We start from the raw sequence: 23,357 nt of genomic DNA on the forward strand, positions 1-23,357 counted from the left end.
TATATTGCTCTGCCAAATGATCCTCAATACTCCAAAACCTTTTCCGGCCACTAATTTGCTGAAGACCATTTAGTATCCTGCCTACCCTAGTCACACTTCCAGTTACCAAACATGGGTGCATTGGCAAGAGGAGGATTTTATTAAAGTCTCAACGTAGAGAAGTGTTACATATCATTTCAGAATCATATTAAAAACAATCACTTTTTGACCCTAAGTTGCAACAAATGCAAAATCATTTTTATAAATACATCAGGGGGGTAGGGGGGGAGTAATTTGCAAATATGCCGTAATGAAATTTTATGTAAAAACTATAACATATATAATTGCCATTGCACAGTGGTTTGGGGGTTAACTTCAGCTTTGGATGGAAAGTACAGAGTGAGAACACCCAGCCTGCTCTGCTGTCAGTTCACCATGCTGAACAATGCTGAGCAATAACATAAACACATTATTTTGTTTTAATTGTTTCCATTTGAGGCTGCTGTTCTATATTAAGAGTGTTACAGACCTTTATATAACTTTTCACATAGTTAAAATGTAACATAAAAATATTTTTTCCATTTGGAAAAATACTGACATAGTAACGATTAGGAAACAAAATATTTGTATCTGCTCCCAGTCTAAGCTGTAAGCTGGCGAGTAACACATAAATATATATAAAAAATTAAAATACTTGTTACACAATTTAATAGGTTTTAAAAGGAAAGACTGCATGACAAAAATGTTTCACAATTATTGGCTTCCAGTTTGTAATGCACCCGAGTAGATGACCCTGGGTTACATAGCAAGTGATGCACAGGATCATCAAACAACTGGTGCTGAAGTGAATCACGAAACACTCCAGATTAAACATCAGGACTTGTTTAATTTTGAAAATCATTATTTGTTCCATTTTTCAAAATTACAGGAGGAGCCTTACACCTTGGCAAAGTGCACCTTCAGCAATAGAAGTAATAGTTTATGTTTTGCACCCGTGAAATATTGTTAAATGAATACTACCTGTTTCTTATGCTGATACAAAATAGCTGCAGGCAAGAGCACTTGCTAATCGATAGACATAAAGAACTTAAGCACAAATGACAACCAGACCCCCTAAAAATCCTCTTTGCTAACAGGTGATTAAAAGAAAAAACATCTGATCACAGAGTGATATTACCCAGGAGATGCTCTTACCAGTGCTCCGAACCATAATATCATTTTGCCTCCTCCTCACTGCCTTTTTATTTTGTCTTTTGAAATACATCATGCTGACAAATAACAACCAAAGACTAATTACTGTTTCTGGGTCTTTTTTGTATAACTTAATCTTAACAGGCTTTATCTGCAAATCACCATGAGCGCAACACCACACTGCACAATGCTGTTCATCCCCATTCTGTCATTTTATTCACCCTGCTTTTCCTGGATGATAGCGTGATCTCTGTTCCCAGGCTCCCCAGTGACATCGTAAAGTGATGTAATCAGTGCACATCTGTGGACTCTACCTAGGTCATGAATGAAAATGTTAAATCAGGTTCCAACTCCAACTTCTTACCAAATACTCCCCCTTTAAATTCCACCTGTTTAACACCTCATCAACTGCTACCCTTCCATACCTATCATTTGCATAACTGCTACCCTTCCATACCTATCATTTGAGGAGAACCCTGATTAATTTTATCTCAACAGAAATGACAGAGTGAATGGAAGAGAAATTTCGTTGTCGGCTTACTCCAGTTTTCTTGGTTACCACAACAAAGGTGAAAAGTTCTTCATACTTCATGTAGTGTAGCTCATCTTCTCTAGTTCAATAACACTCTGGGTGACATAGAATCAAATGGACTTCCAAGGTCCATACAGCATTTATCTGTTACAGAATCCTTCATCCTAAACAATGCTTAAAGAACACCCCACACACATAGAATTAGTCACACAATCACAGAATGGTTTGGGTTGGAAGGGACCTCAAAGCCCATCCAGTTCCAACCCCCTGCCATGGGCAAGGACACCTCCCACCAGCCCAGGTTGCTCCAAGCCCCGTCCAGCCTGGCCTGGGACACTGCCAGGGATGGGGCATCCACAGCTGCTCTGGGCAGCCTGTGCCAGCGCCTCGCCACCCTCACAGGGAAGAGTTCTTCCTTGTATCTATCCTAAATCTCCCCTCTTTCAGTGTAAAGCTATTTGCCCTTGTTTTATCACTATAGGCCCTTCTAAGAAGCCCCTCTCCAGCTTTTTTGGAGGCCCCTTTAAGTAGCGGGAGGCTGCTCTAAGGTCTCCCAGCAGCCTTCTCCTCTCCAGGCTGAACAATCCCAATCTCCCAGCCTGTCCCCACAGCAGAGCTGCTCCAGCTTCTGACCATCTCCATGGCCTCCTCTGGACTCACTCCAACAGATCCATGGCCTCCTTACGTTGGGGGCCCCAGAGCTGGACGCAGTGCTGCAGGTGGGATCTCACATCACTCTTGCCAAATATATATTTTGTTTTAAAATAATGTTATTTACAAATGGCAAACCTATCTGGCAATTTCTTCCTCCAGTCATTCCTCCCTTTAACATGCTCTAAAGCCCCATTAGCTCTCAAGGTCAGATTGATAGGTCTGTAGATGTACAGATCATCTTTCCAACAATTTATTTTTTTTTTAACTAGACACTGCACATCAGTATTCCACAGCCCAAAGGCTCAACTTATGTTACTTTCTATGACCAGCTCTTCACCCTCACTATTTTCAAAACTGCTCTTAAAAGATTATGAGTACACCTGCCCAAGAACAAAATTCGATTATAATTACATGGAGAAAAGATTTTAAAAGTGAATTAGGGTTACAGAGGCTATAACACAACTTCTGAAAAAAACTAACCAAAGCATTAAGATAAAAAGAGCAGCAATGAAAACGGCAGAAAATTTTATTTGAACCAAGGAACATGAATCCCATCAGTATAAATAATCAGGACAGAGTACAACGTGGACTATTTCAGGGGGAACACAATCCAAATGTTATGACTAGGACTCCTACACACTCCCTCAGTACAAATAAGTAATACGATATGTATCCATATGTACCACGTTCTCATTTCCAGCACTCAGGATGAGCTCTGCAGTTTAACAGTCAACTTGGGAAAGGACTCTGCATTCTCTGAAACTCTGGTGTGGAAAACAGCTCTCTAAAACCAATTTTAGACTGACAGCTAAGACTGATTTGCATCAGAAGTCTGACAACACCCCAGCCTCAGTCTCCAAGGGCTGCAAAGTACCTACTTGTACTGAATCAATTAGGCATCAAAGCAGTTAACCAGTTCATAAATCAATGCTGTAATTCTATCTTGAATTAATTCACTTTGAGAGGGAAGTGTGCTACACCCTTCTGAACTGAAACTTCACTGAAAACACCGGGAAGAAGTCAAGATACAAACTACAACTCTGGGAGGGGGGGACAGAGGGGGACCAAGGGAAAAAATCAAAACAAAACAAAAAAAAAACAACCACCAGACCAAGTGATGCACAGCAATTCCCTTTCCCCGTTTTCAGTTCTGTTGCAATTTGCTGCCATGAGTTTGCTATTGATATCACTGGGAAGCAAAGACAGCAGAAGAGCATGCTGTACTCTCTTCAGCTTCATCTCCACATGTAAGTCCCAGAAATATTTCAGAAGATGACCTGGAATAAGGCTGAAGGTGGCACACTGACATCATCTAATTTCAGTCACCTAAAATACCCAGTGCCTACGTTAGCATGGTCATCTCCCATGCAGTCTATGGATAGTGTTCCTTAAAAGACAACTCATAACAGCATTTTACTTACATTTTTAGATCCCAAGCAGGGCTTAATTTCAGAATCCACACATGAAACGTTTGGATTTCATTTACTCTATATGTAAACACATCTCAAACTATATCAGTGCCAGCAAAGATGCCTTTAAGATGTTTTATTGAATAATCACTAAGACCTTTCCTAAACAGATTAGGATGAGATGACACATAATATAGTTCACACTATATATAACAAAACTACTTTGGACAACTATTTCACATTGCTGAACTGGTCTTTTTTTCCTCCTCAGCTCCATCACTTAAAGAGGATACTATCTATTAAGGAACATAAAGTGACCTGCACAATAATTACAGTGATTCCACACCTCAGTAATTGCACAGCTTTACCCACAAGTGTTTTACACCTAAGAAGAACAGAGGCAGCTGCCAAAAGAAGAACACCCCAACAAGGAAATTTAGAAACTTACCGCTCCTACTATTTTCACGCCACCCAGAAGTTACAGCAACAGAAAACTAATTAGGGCCAAATTTTTCCAGAGTTTGTTTTTAAAGACTTTGTCTATATATTCAATAGCTATTAATGAACATGTATGACCAAGGGAAAAAGCTTATAAAAAGACTCTTAGCTAAAGAGTGATTTCCACTCTAAGTCATTAGCAGAAAGGAAGAAAGGAAAGCCTCTGTCAAAATGCCAGACAGTCACTGTGAAGAGACAGAGATACGTGTATGTGTATATATATTTAACCCCATTAAAATTATAGCTGGGGTGTGTGTGTTTGTATTTAATTGGAGATAAAGGGAAAGCATCTTGTGACAAATCACAGTCCTGACCTGCTGTTAATTTTCAGCCCATCACAAGCCCATCAACAGCCCAGACTCCCAAAGGGCTTCTGACACAGTCTGGCCATTAGGCCTGACACCTTGTACTACCCTTATCATATGTGCAAATTTGGAAAACTTAAAAAATTCTCCACAATACTTTCTGGCCTCAAAATTAGTGTTTTTTTCTTCTTCAGATATGACAAAGATACCAGAGAAATCATAGTGATTTATCTTGTCCAATATCAAGGGACAGTGGCCTTCACCCAGCTACTCTTACCTTTTCAGTGTGAATTTGTTGCTTCTGGCCACACCATTCATAAAATCATTAAGCTACAAGACACTACAGGAACTGGCAATTCCACTTGTGTCTACAGCATCCTATAAGTCTTCCTAAACCTGAACCGTAGGATTTCCTTCAGTGAATGACAGTTCACTTACTATTTATTGACCTGGCTACAGAAAAGCAAGACAGCCCTCATGCCCAAAGAGAAGACCACAAAGCCTAGCCATGAAGTGCTCAGGCTTCTGCAAGTTTGCTGATGTCCATGACTCCATCACAACTTTAAAGCAATAGGAAACATATAAAAAAATAAACTGTAAACAGAAATCAATGAACACATACACAGTTGTCTCCCACAGAATTTCTCCTTCAGATCCACTGGTAAAAGCAAGGAATGTCTTTGCAAAAGCTACCTTCTCCTGTTCTCCAGTCTCAATAGAGAGAGAAATAAATCTTTTCTAGGTAATGCCGCAGAATCAGGGTCTACAGAGAAGAGGCAGAAGCTCACTTCATACAACCATTTCTAAACTGGCACGTGTCTGCAAAGCAACAGGACAGAGCATCCCTCCCTCCTCCTCACACATGGCGTAAAGGGAAGATCTCAAATCCTTCAAGAGATGACAGAAACCCAGCTCCTTCCTGAAAGGCTGCATAAAGTCTGCACATAGAAAAAGATCTACAGATGGAGAAGGAACACAAAGTTAGAAGAAGATGGGAATAGCAAAAGTATTTGGACCACAGCATGCCCCCAGTCCCATAGCACAGCCCATGTTTTAGCCTAGTAGTTATGTTTCTACCCCAGAACAAGATGCATGAAGTTACATCAACCTACAAAAAAAGGGAAAAATCTCCCTCCATCTTCCCTGGAAGAACCTCCAGCTGAGCCACAGAGTCTTGCTCTGGAGGACGCTGCTTACTCTCCAGAGCAGAGGGTGTGTAAGGCTGGCATCACCAGCAGTCCACCCCTCCTGCAAGATCTCATTAGCTTTGATGAAACTCCTAGTAAAATACAGCTTACATGGTTCACTGCTTAAGGAGGCCAGGTATACAGTTTTGTAGGGTAAGCCGCTACACTATCCAGTCTGCAGTTACATTTCACCATGTTTCTGTTCTAGCTGCCTTGCAATGCTGAATAATCAGTAGGAGGCTGGAAGCATGGCAAAAGATGTCTTCCTTCACCACGATGTCTCATCTCATGCATACTCTCATACATACACATCTTGTATTGAAAACAAGCAAATCTCAGGCACAAAAGATATCCTGGCGCCTTGACCAGCTGTGATCAGGTAACATGATTTTTGCACAGTGATATTTTTTTTTTCCTTTTAATTCCACATGACAAATTCCTGTCAGCACTGAATAGAGAAATTAAGATCACATTTAAACTTCATCACTTTTAACACACAATATCCTTTTTCATAAGCCTCAGTGAAGATAATTTAGGCATATTTATAGTAATATTAACCACATTTCTCCTGTAGGACAGTATTAGTCTCAGAACAGACAAGTTGGATACCAGTTGCCATGCAAAGCTGCCATTAAAATATGTTTCTAAACCTCCAAATTCCTATGTGGACAGCATCATCATCATAACATCTTTAAAACATATAAATAACTTGTCCGTGTTTCTTAGATAGGGGAACCAAACCAGGAAGATTAGATGATGACCATATTCCCGTTTGATTCCTAAAGTTGTAGGTTGTGTGGTCATTTACTCTCAAGGGAATTGCACCTGATCAATGTTAAGGGTATACCTGATATGATGGTACTTGGTGATCTGGCAGAACTACAGAGGCTGGGGGGGGGGGGGGGGGGGGGAGGGAGGGGGGTCGCGGGGCTGTGATACCTCTTCTTTCAGAGGAGAAACTCCCACAACTTACAGCAATACAAAACCTAAGATTCTTTGCTTAAAAAGACACTACCAGGAAATGCAGACAAAGAAGAAAAGCTGCTCTCTACCTCCAAGCTACCAGAACACATTGCACCTCCTTTCCAGCTAATATTTAAGTCAAGGGAACCCGTATTCTCTTATCCATAAGCCTTGTTACAGCTCACAGTAATCGAAGCCCTGCAGAGATTTCAGTTTGTGCAGCCATCTACCATTCCTCAAGTTGGCACAAGCACACCGTCAACCATTCTCCCTCTCCCATTCAGCTCTGGTTCCAGCTCTACATCCTAATGCTGCCCATGTCTGCTGGCCAAGGATGCGCGTAGCCACCCAGAGACAGGGCTCAAAGCAGAATTGGAGAACCGAAACCAGCCTGCTGCAGCCTCAACTTCAGACACATTTCAGAAGAAACAACTCGCACATTTTATAAAACCAGCCAGCATGCCAACCTTGGGCAGCTCATTTATTCATTCCCTTTGCCTTTTTAGGACAGAAGCCCCCTTATTCCCTATTTTTCTTTAGGTGCTGTTAGAAAAGTTACAGGCTATAAAGTCACTACAGCTTTTACAGCTGGATTACACATTCCCGTTTTCCACCAGCAATGTAATCCCCACCCTTTCACATTCAAACACCAAACCTGCATAGGAACTGTCATTCGCGTTAGGAAATTATGCACGTATTGAGACAACATTTGCCTGCTGTCCCAGAAATCTTCAACAGCTCAGGTTACTGAGAATAGCTGCAAACGATCCAATAATTAATATTTTAACATTATTATGTTTTTACATAGTTCCGAGTTTTCTTTGGGCTCACCACAAATTCATATAAAACAAGTTAACAGAATATCAGCAGTATCCCTAGGAAAAAAAAAAAAATGTTTCCAGCAACATTAGAATGGATGTTTCATAAAAAATGTGCATAGGCGGGAAGTCAAGTTCTCTTTCTGACTTTGAACCACTTCAACACCTCCTCAGAATGATTCATACTCCAAAAGTTGAACAAGGGCATACTTAAACACCCATTACCATTCCCAAAATGAAAAACACTGACCTTAAAGAACTGCTGCAACCTGTGCTTGTGAGAAACAGATACTGACTGCCCAAATTTAAAGATCTGCCTGTTATATGTTTGAATGCAATAAATCAATCAGTTAACAGAAGTGCACTAACATTCTGTCAAGCAACCAGACAGCAACTATAAATAAATGCATCTGGAAATACAGTGTATCTTGTACAACAATAAATTCAGTTCCAAATTTTAAAATAAAAATAAAAGCAACTGACTGTAAAATCATGCCTGTTCCTATTCTCCATTTATAAAAAAATCACAGAAACACCAGTGACCTCAACAGTAACTATCTCCCAGTATATTATTTGGACTTCAATATTTTTCTATCAGCTGACCAGCAATTTCAGTGTCTGCTCACAATTCAGATAAAGTATTTTTTTCTAGCAGCACAGAAATCCTTGATGGGCAATAACACAAGAGCTTTCACTGATTTCTTTCTTGTAACACTGACACACACAGTCAGCATTTCAGTCCCAGACTACTTTGCGTTTCAGGTCTCACACTGGCCAGAATGTTTTTTCTTGGCATTGCCTTTGCTGATATTCAAGATCAAAGCAACAAAGGCAGGCATTGGAGATACTAAGCTCTGAAATCACTATAAAATTCATGTGACGCTCTCCACTCTGCATTAATAGGGTATCAGTCGTATAAATTAATCATTAAAAAGGCAGGTGAACAACTTTGATAGGAAACGTGCTGCACACTGCTACGAAAAACCTTCACAAAGCCATCTTGGAAAGTTTATTTTAGAAGAACTCAAACATGTTCTTGATTGTGATAAGCAATGAAATCCAAAAATTGTGCACAGAGTAAACCTCAATAGTAGATTTTTCTCCAGATAAGGCAATTACATTCAAAATATCTGGCAACAGTGCCACAAGACCAATATTTAGAGCAATACAAAACTTCAAAAGGAAGGTTATAACAACACATGCACAAAGATGGGGGCGAGGGAGGCGAACAACCAAAATCACTCAATACATAGCTATACATTATACCAGTAGCAACTCCCCAAAGCTAAATCCACTAGAGGTTTAATTTTTTTTCAGAGTAATACTAATGACTGAAAAACAGCAGGGATGAAAACTACCACAGCTTTAAAAGCAGGGTCATTGAAGACTCAGTTCTTTCACTTCATAATGACATAATATTAAATCCAACCTAAATTTTCTGAATGGAAAAACTGTTCTCAACTTCTGTATTTGAGTTCATAAAAGGAGTTTACAAAAAATGCTAATTCATCAAGCTTCTTACACTTGGAGATGGGTATTAAATTTTCATGCAATACAAACACTAGTAAGAAAGTCTTCAAAGGGGTGTTTTCCTAATGTAGCCTTCCTTATTTTGTGTCCTTTCTGACTACAGAAATCAGCAAAGAAAAAACCAAGGTTTCTGAAAAACAGGGAATAGAAAGAGAAGATAAATAACAGAAAAACTGGGATCTTCACAGATGCATTCATACATCCTGCATTAGTCTCTACAAAAAGCTGAGTGGCACTGGCTAATGGTAAAAGTCATTACAGATAATTTTCACCCGTAACAGGACTTGTAACACCCTGTACCTACATGAAGGAACAGCCCTTATTTGAATTTTTGCAACATGCAATAAGCACGTCTGAGATGAGTGTTGTGTACTGCAACGCTATTTCTTCTATGGCTACCAAGCTCAGCAAGCATGACAACAAGGGGGGAAAAAAGGTAGTTTACACATTGGAAAACCCTTGGTTCAAATGCCCAGACCACCTCAGCTAGCGTGATCTCCCTTAGACGAGCTTAATTCTACTTCTGCATTTTCAGAGAAGTGAAAATTCTGAAACTGACAATACCGCAGGAAACCTGTTTTACCAAATTAAGTCACAACCAGGACCAGGAACGATAACTAGATCCTGGCGTGTCCTAGAAGTATTTCATACCATCTGATTTAGAGATCTGCTGCCCTTCTTTAGCCAGAATACTGCTCAGCCATTCATTAAAACATTTAAATTTTTCATCATGTGAGAGGCACAAAGGCTACTATCAGCCCAGAACACTGAGTCCATTTCCTTCAAAATGTTAGTCTAAAAATCCCCCACTATTTTGATGTACCAAATTTAGCTTTTCAGATTTTCACATGAAGACTGTTCTGTGTGCAATTACAGTCTCTTACCAACCCTAATGATTTCACAATTCCACAATCAGGACAGAGCCCTTCCGTTTTGAGAACCCCAAGGATTTCAAGGCTCTACAAGGCAAAACTGTGCCCTGAATCATATGCATGCAGCACATCCACCAAAACCCTCACAGCAACCTGCCTCTCTATCAAATAAATATTTTAAGCAAGGGAGGGAAGGACATTAGTCTCAAGTAGACTCTAAAGGAACTCCATGTGGATCAGCCACAAACAAAGCAAGGGAACAAAAGCAGGAAACAAAACGCAAACATCATTACTGGTTCAGTGTTTTAGTGACTAAATGAGTGTTTAATTCAAAGCCACACACAAAAGCAAATTATCATCTCTGTTCTGTGCTGTAAAATTCATTATCAAATTTTCCAGCCCTGCTTTCAAGATACTGCAATGGTTACACGGGCAGATGTTAGCACATGGCTATTCAAGAACAGAGTACTGTAATAATAAATCGTGGTCCTTCGTAGAGTGAATTCCACTTTGTAGCAACTCACTCCGCCACCACCCCAATTACTTTACCTACAAAACCAGGTAATTCTCAATCCTGTCTTCTGTATTTCTTAATGTATCTTTTCACTATGCTTCAGACCATGTGATGTAAGAGCTCCTAAAGAAGTATTTGCTGAGAACATTTTGAGTGCAGGGAAGAAAGCAAAGCTCTACCAGACCAAGGAGCTAATTCCAGGCACTGTGCTTGGAATTTCAAATTGGAAAAAAATTCTTCAAGGAAACTGGCTGTTTAAGAGAAGAGCACCCAAGGGTATCATAAATTAATGCAGTATATACAACAGTTTGGTCAGTAGCAGCATTATCTCAATATACAAAGGGTTTTCAGCATGGACCTTCATTGACACGTTAGTCACAGTAAGCTCATGGTTTAAAATTTGATTGCTCATGAAAGCTTCAGAGGAACAAGCCAGGAAAGTGAAATCCATCACATTCATTCCAAATGTTATTTAACTTTATCAGGACACATGATAAAAACATTGTGGGTCCTGGTTATTTTGAAAGCTCGATTAAAAAAAACCCAAACAAACAAACAAAAAAATAGTTTCTGTGAAAACAGTGCTAACCTCAGACAGTGCTAACCTCAGTCATTTGTTGGTATTTCAACAGAAGTCATTTATGTAAAATGTAAATTGACTAAGATGGTAACGAACACCCAGTTGGACATCAGCTTATTTTGGATCCATAATGAAAGAAGCAACTGAGACTGGGAAATAACAGAAAAATCTAGAGCGCTGTCAGACAACTTCTGCTAAGCTGACTCAGGCAGCTATTCCCTGATATTCAAACAGACAGAGAAATGAGACAGAAATGTCTTTCGTGTTGACCACCGCAGAAAAGGAGGCGTTAGCAATCAAGTCTGAGGCAGTGGTATGTTCCTGGAATTGGCAAGCAGAAGAACATTATGCTCTACCTGCACCATTCCTGGAGGTCTCAACACTCAGACATGCTTAGCAGGAAGGCAGCAGCTGAACACTGCTTACTTCCCTCTCTCTCGCAGGTTAAAACTATGAACTGTTCAGTAATTCCAATAACTAATGCTCCAACGGTGAAGGCGTTTGATGTGCACGAAGCAGAGATGACAGGTAGGATCTAGCCTGTACCGCATTGTCTTACTGAATTTTCCACTATTGACTCCTTGCTATAAAGCAGACTGAAAAGTAATGATAAGAAGTGAGCTTACTGCAAGCATTAACAAAACCTCACACAAGTCAAATATTTATGCTGGCTGTTCAGTACAAGGCAAAAAGCGTAAAACATCTCAGATATTTCAGAAATACTGAATTATTTCACAGAGGAATTTTCTGTTCTTAAAACAGCCCTAGTAAAACATCAGACTGTCCAATAAAACAGCAAGAGTAACAATAAAACAGTGAGAATTCAGATGAAATATTAGCCATGAGTTTATCTCTCAATGAACAGGCCATTTAAATACATGTATAGATAGACAGAAATATAGATATGTATATGCATATGTAAACAGATATACACACACACTTCCTAGCAAAGTTATAAATCCAGAGCTGAAAATAATGCCTCCAAAAACTAAATAAAAGCACATAAAAGCTCTTTTTTCCCCCTAGTGTATCCTTTAAAATTGATAATGCTTAAGTATTTCCTACTTAAATAGCTTATTCTTTTATTACCAGTGCAAAACATTTGAGTGAGCCTCTCGCACAGCAACATGAAAGAGAAAATCATTTTAAAGCACAATAATGCACTAATGAAAAGAGAGAAACAGAATGGGATCAGGCACAAATGCAGCACCCAAATCTAATTTGAGCACTTAAACTGATTTGATTCAAACTGCCAACATCCTTAGATATATCAACTAGTCTCCTGACTTTCCTAAAGCTTTAAACTGCCTCAAGTAGCATTTTAAAAACAATGGTTTTGTATACTACCTTTGACCAAAATTTCCCGTTTGTTTAAGAATGGGAACTGGGATGGCTCTTTACCAGCTAGCCACTCTCTCAAGTTACAATTTACCCAAATCTTCTAGAGATAAAATTCCTCTTCACTGTAATATTCTTTGGCCAAGGACACTGTATTACCACCAACTCCTTAATAATGTTCAATGAGCAGCCCATAACTGCCTCCATTAAATTAATAAAAAGGTAGTTTAAAAGATACACTCTAATCTTTTTCTTTTTTTTCCTCCAACTGTCACATTGCACTGTTAAGTACTGCTCAGCATTTTCCATCTCCCACCTCAAAAAAAGAAAAGGGGGGGGGGGGGAGGGAAAGCATTATCATGAAAAGAGAACCAATGCATTTACACACAAAACCTAGTTTTCTGGAATGATTTGGTATTTCATTATATAGTCAAAATACAGATTGTTCATATTTGAGGCTACAACCATACATCAAATTGCCCATCAGTGTGCCTATATACACAATCCCTGTACAACTGCTGTTCCAGAAGCCAAGCATCATCCTGGATTTGTTAAACCAACCCTCCACAATCTCTGGTCCAAAAAAATCTACATACAATAGCGGTCTTTTCTTAACCTGTGCTTTTCCTCCCCCATCAGTCCTTGTCTGCTTATCAGACAGCTGGCTAAAACAATTCAATTCCAGCAGGACAAGAGGTTGTGTCACTGAGCTCCAGGAAGCACTTTGAAGAGTCTCTGGTCCCAAAGCTTGCAGCACCCTTTTGACTGTACAATGCCCAGTGCTGGCAAGTTCACTCTCCAGAGTTTGGTGCTCCTGAGCTCCCACTGCTTGAAAACGTTACCTCCAGCATGCTGCTGCAGCCCTCTGTGACTGGGAGATTTCTCATCCCTCCCAGCAGACAGGCTCACAGCAGTAGTCCTCTCCTGCCCAAATTATGGCAGCTTGAAGCCACTGGCCTGCAGCAGACTCCAGTGAGGTTTGTACAGAAATAGAAAACACAGGCACATCAGGCACGTCCTATATTTTCTATTTCAGCTTCCTTTAAAACCAAGATCTTCATCTTTAAAGAACTCAAGTGGCTTGTTCCACATGTTAAAAAAAAAAAAGAGTCACTTGAAGTCCTTCATAACTCAATCTTCCACACACACCCCAAGAGCATCAGTGACCTGTGCATAAATCAGCCTTTTCTCAGAAACCATCCCACAACCAAGAATGATTACTAATAACACCACACACAGGCACACTTCTACTATGCCCTTTCCTTTCAGAAGACACAGCACGCCACCCATCCTTAAAAAAACCCATACATCCGCATTAGAACGGTAACACACTGCACACCATCTCTCCTTTTGTGGCTTGGGTGAAACAAGAAAGAAAATCATCCACCCAAGGTTTGTTACCTATATGCCTAACCACAATCTAAATAAACAGACTTTCCCCATGAAGAAGGCAAGTAGAATATTAGCGGACTGCAACACGAAGCTACGATGTTTGTTCTTCACTGCTAACACCGGAAGATGTGAGGGATTAGTAGGTCAGTGAAGCACAAGTTTTATCATGACAACCCCAGCGTTCAACATAAACAAAGAAGTCAAGGCCACAAATACAGTCATCATATACATCTAGATAAGGACAGGAAGATTAACATGCCAAATTTAATTACACCTCTCAGTCAAGCAGATAAGAGTGTGGAATATACCACACTTACAAAATAATTTTCACCTGCCCTTCTACTTCCCATTTGTACCTACAGCATCTAATAACATGTCGAGTATTTTAAAGCCAAGCTCTTGACAGCCACGCACAAAAACAAAAATAAATAAACCCCTGCAGTGCCATTTCTGACAGGAGACAGAGCAAATTCAAGACGTGTGAAAGTTGCGACTGCATAGCTCTAAATATCATTAAAAACACTTGTTTGCACTTCTCAGAACTCAGTTTAAAAAATATTACTAGAAACTTCAAGTCGCTAATAAATAAACAGCTAAATAAAACAGAGAAAAAAACATGCACTATATTTTCAGTCAAAATTTTAGATCAGTTATGTGTGAAAAAGAAGAAAGCTTTATCAAAATAAACAAGAGGTTAAAAAAAAAAAAAAAAAGCCCTTAGCAGTGGATATATCCAAATTCTTTTTTTTTTACTCGGCAGCACCAGTTTTGCCATTTGGAAAAGAAGCCTCTGCCTTTACCCAAATCTAGTCCCCTTAAAAATGACCAATACCCTAAACCACTTGAGCAAAGTAACAGGTAAGTGGCTATTTCACAACACACTCTCTCAACTAGAAAAAAATTCTTATCAGGACAGGCAAAAAACATTGCAAAGGAAGCTTTCAGCTTCCAGGGCTTGCCTAGCCTGGCCATCATTTCCACACTAAACCATTTTCAGATTAGTTGCATCACACACCCATATATGAGGCTGTCAAAAAAACACAAATAAAAAAATACAAAATTAACTCTTAAAGCACACAAAGTGGTTTTCCTCCATGAGTTCAGCTTATATGAATAGCTTCCCTTCACCCAGATCTACAGGGAGCATCATCAAAGGGTGGTTGGTACTTTCCACAAGAAGCTCCCTGAAAAAGCCATTGCTGCCTGGAACGACCATCCTTTTTTTATTTCCTTCTTTTCCAAGAATAAGCCCTGCCAGGGAATTCACTTAATGCAAGCAGACACACACGGTGCCTCTATCGCTACCACTGCTGATGAAACCAAAGCAGGTAACCATCTCACAGAGACCTCTTCCACTGAAAACTTAAGTTTATGCAGAGAAGCCAGGGTGCCTTTCCAGCCTGTTCCCATGAAGTTTTCAGATTTCTCATCCTATGGAATAGACTTTAGACACAGAGCCCAACTAAGGATCCCATCACCAGCCGCACTGGCCTCAGCACTGCAGGCAACATGCTTTCCAGTACCGCACAGCCCAAAGATCACCTTTCCCCTGTACAGCCATCCCTCACAAACACATACACATGGCCTGGACAAGCACAGAGCCGGGGGAAGGTGGGGGGGGTGTCTATCTCCCCCCCCCCCCCCCCCCGAACACGGTTTAGCCTTTTTTCTCAAAAAAAAAAAGACCCAACCCAGAAGCAGGAACCTCACACCACCCCTTGTCCTGTTAGATCCTCTCCAGCTGTCCAGCGCTGGCCTTGTCCCCCAGCAAACATGTGAGCTTCCTTCCACCAGGCCATTATTCCCACTGTCCCTCCCCAAGAGCCAGCATCACTCCCGCGCGTGCTCCCCTGCCCAAGAGCTGAGCCTCCCCACATGCCAGCTACCCCCTTTAAGACACTGCTTCTCTCTCCCCCGCCCATATTGTTCCCAAATTCAACCTTAACAAAACCAACACCTGCTTAGCTATCTGCCAAGGTGAGCTTGCTTAAACCCCATCCCCCCCTCTCCAAACACCCCTATTGCTTCCACCCAGCCCTAACACCTGCTCGTATGCCCTTCCTCTCCCACTCCAACCTGCTCCCAGCCAGATCCAGTCCCCTGCCTCCACGTCAGTCCGTATCTGCCCCCACCCAGGAACTCGACCCACACCCAGGCTGTCCTCCAGCCACAGCACCTGCTCCCCACTGCTCCAACACCAGCCACCCCCACCCACAAAACCAGCCCCCATTCACACACCATCCTTCAGACTTCTACATAGGGAAGCAGGGGTAGGTTTGGGGGCTGTATAAACATGTCCCCCTACCCAAAAGCCCCCCCTCAGCCTTACATTCTCTCATAAACCCAGTTACCTGCATTTGCAGCCCAGCTCCTCCCATGCTCGGCCCTGCGCACCCCATCATGCCCACATCCCACCCACACAGTGCCCTGCGCCCGCAGCCCCACAGCCCCTCACACCCCAGCTGCTCCCCAGCTGCCCCTGTGCCAGCCCAGCAACCAACACCCAAAATTCCATCCCCCCGGAGGCACCTCTCTGGTGGCACCTCTCTGCGTTACAAACACCCTGTACGCACCCACCGCCACTCTCCCAAGTGCTGCTCTGAGGGGCACCTGACACCTCCACCCCATTAATCCCAGACCCGGCCCCCCCCATCCCCTGCAGCCCCTCAGGCCTGGCCTCGGGCACGCTCACCCGTGCTCCTGTCACCCTTCAAGCCTCCCCAGACACAGCCACATGCCCCCAGAACCCCTTGCTCTGCACCCAAACCCCTGTTGTCCCCCACCCGGCTCCCACCCCGACCTTTACACCCCGCTGGATCAACCCCTCACACACACACCCCCCTACTGTCCCCTGGATGGTCCCTCCGCAGACCCAACCAAGGGACACCCAAGGCCCTCTTGTTCCCTCCTCACCTCCCACCTGCACCTTGATCTGCCCCTCGGGCCCACGGCGGAGGCTCCCACCCCTCCTGAGGCCCCAGACCACCCTCACACCCCCCACCTCCTTATCCCCCTCCCTCCAGGCGTCCCCTTGGCCAGCTTAACCCAGGGCCACCAAGTCCCTGCTGTGTCTGTCTCTCTTGCTTATCCCCCGTACCCGAAACCAGCCGCTCACCCCCACGGCCATATTGTCCCCAAGCCCCCCTCCGGCGACACCCTCAGCCCCCCCCCCCCCCTCCCCTCCCCTTAGGGGACTCACCTGAAGCGCCCCCCGCAGTGCTGGCACTGGTCGCCCACCCAGCCGGGCTGGCACTCGCACTGCCCGCTGGCCGGCTGGCACCGCCCGCCGTTGGCGCACGGCTTGTCGCATTCCTTCGCCGCCGCCTCCTCAGCGGCAGCGGCGGCGGCGGCAGCGGCGGCGGCGGGCCCTAACCCCGGCAGCGCCGGCATCAACAACAACAGCAGCGCCAAGAGCAGCCTCCGCGGCGGCCTCCCGCCCCGCCAGCCCGGGCCCCGCCGCACCGCCCGCTCCATTTGCCGACGCCGACGCCGCCGACTCCGTGAGGGGCGGCCGGGGGGCGGCGGGACAACGCGGACCATCCGCCGCGGCGCCTCCCGGGACGGTGGCCGGCGAGGGGGCTTCCGCCGCTACGGTGGCCGCGAGGTGTCGGTGCGGAGCGGGGAGGAGGGGACGGGGAGGGGGACGGGAAGGCGGCGGGCCGGGCGCGCAGCAGCCAGGCGGCGCCGGCGGGCCGCGGCCGATGACGTCACCCGCACGCCGGCCACGGGCAGCGGGGCTCCCCCGCCTCCTGCCACCGAGTGGGGGCGGCGGGAGGGGGACAGAGCGGCCGCGCTGCGGGCACCTCTGCCGCCCTGGGAGCATAGAGCGCCGGGGGTTACCCCCCCACACCAGTGTCAGGGCTGACTCCCCGCTTCAGGGCCTGACCCCTGCCTCAGGGCTTGACGCCTCAGCCACCCCCAGGCTGCCCCTCATGCCACGGGTGAGGGTGGCACTGAGGTGTGTGGGAGGCCTCGAGGTTGAAGAGGAGGGAAAAGACTGAATAAAAACCGAGTTTGGGGTGGGTTTGCTTCGTTTGCTGCAGGGGCTTTCACCCAGGGCCTGCAGCTCTGCCACCCGCCATCTCCTCATGCCACCCGCCATCTCCTCGCACCAGCCCTGTGGTTCCCCACGCAGCACTGAGGCGGTGAGCGGCCTCCCCCATTTACAGGACGGACGGCGAGGCCCGGCATGCTGCGGCGATGGGGACAGCGGGATGGGAAGGGATGCCACGTCTTTGTGGCTGGAAACAGGAGGAGTTAAAGCTGGAGTTGTTCACGCTCAGATTATGCTTCGGGGTTTTCTGACTGAGAGCTGGATCTGTGCTGAGATCTGCCATCATCAGGTCTGGCTCCAGCAAAGCAGGCAGTTCATGTGAGAGTTACAGCGGCATGTTTGTCGTCGCTGGGTAGTAAAGGTTTCCTGTTTAAAATTAGGAAGGTGAATCTGCCTTACTAGTTGGTTGTGTAAGTGAGAAAGCAGGGATCTGCAAAAAGGGATACCTCCCCATCCTGGAAAACAAGATCTCTAAGGTCTTCTAGGCTTTAATTGGTAACAGCAAAGACTGAGGGAGGAAGAAGCAAAGCAATTACACCTCTGGCCCTCTTCTGAGTTCACGGGCAAAGCAGCAGGCTGTTTTCTATGCACACCAGCAAGGATGTCATGTGCGGCGGGAAGGGTGGAGCAGAAACACAGATGCTGTTCAGAATTCTCAGACCTTTCATTTTCAGTGGGGTGAAAGAGTGAGAAAGTTGATGATGTTAGTGTTCTTGGGTAAATGTTGCCTTTGGTCTGTCTCCATTGATCTGTTTGTGTCTGGAATTACTCCTTGTTTGAAATGCGGAAGGATGTCAACAGCTGAGAAATTTTCAGGTTTTAAATGAAAGGCAAAAAAATATAATTTTCACATTTTTCCCTATATAAAAGGGTGACTGCGGTTTAGGTACAGTAATGCAAAGACAGACAAGAGACTAGATGGAAATAGCCAACTCACCGTATTTAAATAGTTAATTTGTATTTAGAAATCAAAATATTAGTTACCTGTCTGAGCTCAAGGAGGTTTCTTTAGGGGGAGCCTTGGTTTCTAAATGAGTTACCTGGAATAATGAAGGGTGTTGAGCAGATAGGAAAGAAAACAGTCTAAAGACCAGTTTCTGTCTTCTTGTCAGTCAAGAAGCTGTCTAACAAAATCATTGTTTATGCATTTTGCCTCTTCTGCTTGAGGCCCCAAGAAGAAGAATGAAATCTTGACTTCATTTTTAAAATGCTGTGCGGGGCTGGCCTGGCCTGGTATCCAAAGGAAATGTAAAACCAAAAAGATGCGAGAGATGAGAAATGGGTTACCAATACCTCCTAGGCTACACAGAGCTGGAGACACAGAGAGGGTGTATTTCTATATATGTGCATGTTCCTGGGACACAAACACCTGCCAGCATGCCCTGAATCTGCCGATTCAGGTACCCTCCGCTGTCATTATCCAAGGTGCTCTCAGCAAAAGCCAGTCTGGCTCTTGAGACTCACCCAGCTCAAGATAAAGCCAGTACGTGATGCTGCTCTCTGGATTATCCTTTGTGTGTCACTGGGGTGGGTTGACACTGCCTGGACACTAGGTGCCCACCAGCCATTCTATCACTCCCCTCCTCAGCTAGACCCAGGAGAGAAAATATTACGAAAGTGTGCGGATAAGGGCAGGGAGATCACTCCCCGGTTAGTATCACAGGCAAAACAGACTCAGCTTGGGGAAAATTGTTTCATTTATTACCAATCAAATCACAGCAGGGTAATGAGAAATAAACCCAAATCTTAAAACACCTTCCCCCCCCGCCTGTCCTTTCTTCCTGTGCTGAACTCTGCTCCCAAATTCTCCCCCTTCTCCCACCAGTGGTGCAGGGGGATGAGGAATGGGGGCCTTACCAGCCTGGGGGTATTACCAGCTCAGGCCTGGGGTTGGCATCTGCTCTCAAATACTGCCTCCGTCCTCTGCTTTGTCTCTCCCCACATGTTTGTATTTGCTTCAGTTATCAGAGATAACAATACTTACATTTTCACAACACCTGCTCCCCCCTTCCTTCCCAAGCACAGCTAGGTGTTGCACAAGAAACGGAAAGTAAAAACATTGGTGAGAATAAACTTTGAGAAATTGTTCCCATCCTGGGCTTCAGTTGAACATCTCTGCATCGGCATCAGATTTGAAGAACTGCTAGTGTGCTCAGCAATTTGTGTGGGTTTTTTTCCAGCTAAGTGAAAAATACAAGATGCCATCTTTCCTTGTATCTCTCCCCACCCTTTTTACTATAGTAGTTCCTTAAAATTTGTAAATGAAAATGTTTTCTAGCACATAACTAAAATAATCAGATCTGTGCAGTGGCTGATGGTTGTTTTTCATCAAGCAAACTTTAACTCTCTTAAATGAAGAATTGGAAAAGATCATCCAGCAAATCAAAGTAGGGAGAGAGTTTTCACACCATGACAAGCCGACAGTCCAGTTAACAGCTGTCAGTGGCCAATCTCAAATACTTCAGAAAAGACTAACATCTGTGGGTGTTGCACAATAGAAGAAATCCTTCCCTGACCTTGTTAGTGATCACACTGTACCCTGTCGCTGTCTGCACGAAACATTAACTGTGGGAGATCATTATAGTTAAATTAAGTTTAATCTGTTCAATTTTAACATGCAAAGAATGTTTAAAAATGCTGCTGCTTTTTTTTTTTTTTTTTTTTATTAGATGTCAACTTTTGAACATGAAAAAACAGTTGGTAAGGGGAGGAGTTAGTTTAGCCCAGAGTGCAGGCTAGGCTATTTTTATTTTGGAAAACAGAAATATTTCATAATAGACTTACTAGAATGATTAAAACACTCTTTCCTGGCAACAGGCGCAGCAGGACAATGGTGTTTTTGCAAACCGCATGTTGTGAGGGTATTGCATTGAGGGATGGAGGAGTCCCAGTTATCAAGGCTAAAAAAAAATAATGCCATCAGAGCAGCACTTGAGTGATTCTTGCACAACTTCATGCAGCACGTGAAATCAACAACTAATTAAGCAAGCATTTCCTTGGACATTGATTTTAGACAAGGCTGTACAATGAGCAAGTGCCACCAACACTGAGTTATGTTTGGAGTGAGAAGCTACACTTGCCTCTGTTCACTCTTGCTGCCAGACTTTTATGACCCTGTATGTTGTCGTTATACGTGTAGTTGAATGCATATTTACTCAGCGCATATTTGCTTAGTATATAAGTTACTGCCCACTTCATATGCCAAATGACAGGATAGCCAGAGATGCTAATTAATGAATTGCTCTCTGGGGTGAAATTATGTCCTCGTTAAGAAGACTCCCATTGATATTAATAAGGTCAGAACATCATTGCTGATGTCTGAGTCACAACTGAGCTGGATGTCACGGATGTGTTAACAATGGAGCTGCCCTGGGAAGCTGGTTGCTCAGTCTGTTTATCTAAACAACTCAAAATGGCTAAGTCATGGTGATACCTGGGGTCAAAAATCAACTAAAGCCATAACCATAATGCTGCATTGTACATGCTTTTTTCCTTCCCTTGAGATGAGCTGTTTCACAGGAGCACTAAACTCCTGAAGTAACTCCCTTCTCAAGGGCCTGGAACCAGCCATTTCCAATTAGCTTATAACCATCACCAGTTTTTCTGTTCCACACCCAGCCTGCCGTTTCCACCCACTGCAACCTTTGCCCATGTTCCCAACTCCTTAGTGTCTCCCAGCCCTGTCCCTTCTGTTGAAGGTCCTCCCAGCTGCCCTAGTTGTATCCAGATGATATGGCTCCAGCAGCATGTCCTTGCTCCCTATCCAAAACCTCCTCCATGATCTAAAAACAGCAAGAAGAAGGAAAAGGATGTCCTGCCATCCAGCACTGTCATCATCCCTTGCACTCCACTAGAAATTCCTCGCCTTCCCAGGCTGAAGAAAACTGCAAGAAAGAAATTCTTGCTATTGCAAAGAGCAGCTCACACATAGCTCTAAAGCCCTTCTCATTAAATGCAACTTCAGGCCGAGCAACTGAGGTGACTCAAAAACCTGTTTTCCCCAAAGCTCCTCTTCCTTCAGCACCGGTGAAGTCTGAGTCTGAACAGGGTCAGACCCAGACCAAAATATATTCACTTGAGATGCTCGTCGCTGTCTGGGGAGGTGTGTGGGCCAACCCCACACTTAACAACTGCCATGTGATCTTCCTTCAAAACACTCTGGGTCGTTTGAAGGGCTTGCTTTGGGATTTTTGGGGTTTTTTTTCCTCTGCAGAATTCAGACTTCCTGCAAACAACTCACCCTTGTTTCCCTTTGGTTTCTCTGATCATGTCCCAGACCTCACACTGGCACAAGTCCTCCTTCTCTCATGCAAATCAGGTGCTTTTCCACCGAAGGTCTCCAGCTGATACAAGTGTCAGAGCAGCAGGAGTAAGCACAGAAACCTTCTATTTTCTACCCACCCACCTGGAAATCCTGCCGTGAGCCTGTTTAACAACACACATCCAATTATTAAGCACATTTGGGCATAAGCTCAGAGTTTGCTAGAAGTCTAGTTTGACCTCTCTTTTTCCTTCATTTAGACGTGGATGTAATGAACAAAGGTCCTTCAAAAACACACTGAATAAGGAATGAAATACAGTAACTGAAGTGCTGCCAGGAACAAAGGTCTGATAGATTTGCAGGCACGGTAATGATGAATAGCTGAGAAATACCTCCCCATCTGCACAGTAGCTCTAGATCTTTCAATTTCAGGGTAGGGGGAAATTAGTAATAAAACTTCATTGAACTGGAGAAATTAGGAGAGCAAATGAAGAACATTGCACCCTTCCAGAGCTGTTGTGGAAATGGTGGTTAGTGAGACAGGAACAGCCCCCATGGACCTGGGTTAAATCACCTGTCTCTGTGCAGAACCCTGCAAGAGCTCTAGTGACTACAAATGTTAAGACCTCGGTTTTATATCTAATTCAAAAGAAACCATATTTCATACTGCACAATCCTGTAGCACCACAGAGGCTGCTGGATCGATCTGGGTTCAGCAAAAAGCATCACAGTGGCCAAGTTAACTTGCTGTATATCTGCTCCGCTTCTGTTTTTCTTGTAGATTTTCTATTTTCGGGTCGTGTCTTGAAGGAGCTTTATGGAAAGATCTGACCCTTAGATCTCCATCTGGTTTTAGTGGGAAGGTGGGCAGGCTCAAAAGACCAGCATCTGATTGCCTCAAGTTGGGTAGCTGTGAAAACAGAGTGTCTATTTAGGAAAATGTTGATTTGTGTAGACTAGGGACTAAAATTAGGTCTAAACCTGTAAAAAGTGTGGCTCCCAGCCCAGAGACGTAATCTCTGTAAAGCCAGTCCTCTGAAATCCTGGTGTATTTTGAGGTAACCTCCAGCTTCATAACAAAAATCAGAGTATTGTGTAAAGAGTAAGGAGGAAAAAGGGGGAAAAAAGTCAGAAGAAAGTAAGTTGCGCTTCTTGGGACCAGAAAAATCACTTCAGCAGACCACCTCTGGCATATTATTTGGAAACTACCAAAAGCTGGTAAACCTGCTGCAGAGAAAAAAAAAGTGAACTGCATTTTCAAACTCTGATACTTACAAAAA

The 23,357-nt window shown here is 43.8% G+C and overlaps 1 protein-coding gene across 4 annotated transcripts in view; it reads right to left on the bottom strand.

The window, feature by feature from the left end:
- Positions 1–17,411, bottom strand: part of ATRN (attractin) — a 156,680-nt gene extending 139,269 nt beyond the window's left edge. For 3 of the 4 annotated variants that reach the window (XM_040590839.1, XM_040590831.1, XM_040590822.1), the window contains exon 1: positions 16,962–17,411. In XM_040590839.1, coding sequence (XP_040446773.1) covers positions 16,962–17,302 — 341 coding nt within the window. In that variant the 5' untranslated portion in view covers positions 17,303–17,411. The remainder of the gene's footprint in view (positions 1–16,961) is intronic. The other variant, XM_040590812.1, reaches the window with a different exon arrangement.
- Between the last annotated feature and the right edge of the window lie 5,946 nt (positions 17,412–23,357).

Source organism: Falco naumanni, chromosome 1 (genome assembly GCF_017639655.2).
Source record: "Falco naumanni isolate bFalNau1 chromosome 1, bFalNau1.pat, whole genome shotgun sequence".
Lineage (NCBI taxonomy): Eukaryota > Metazoa > Chordata > Aves > Falconiformes > Falconidae > Falco > Falco naumanni.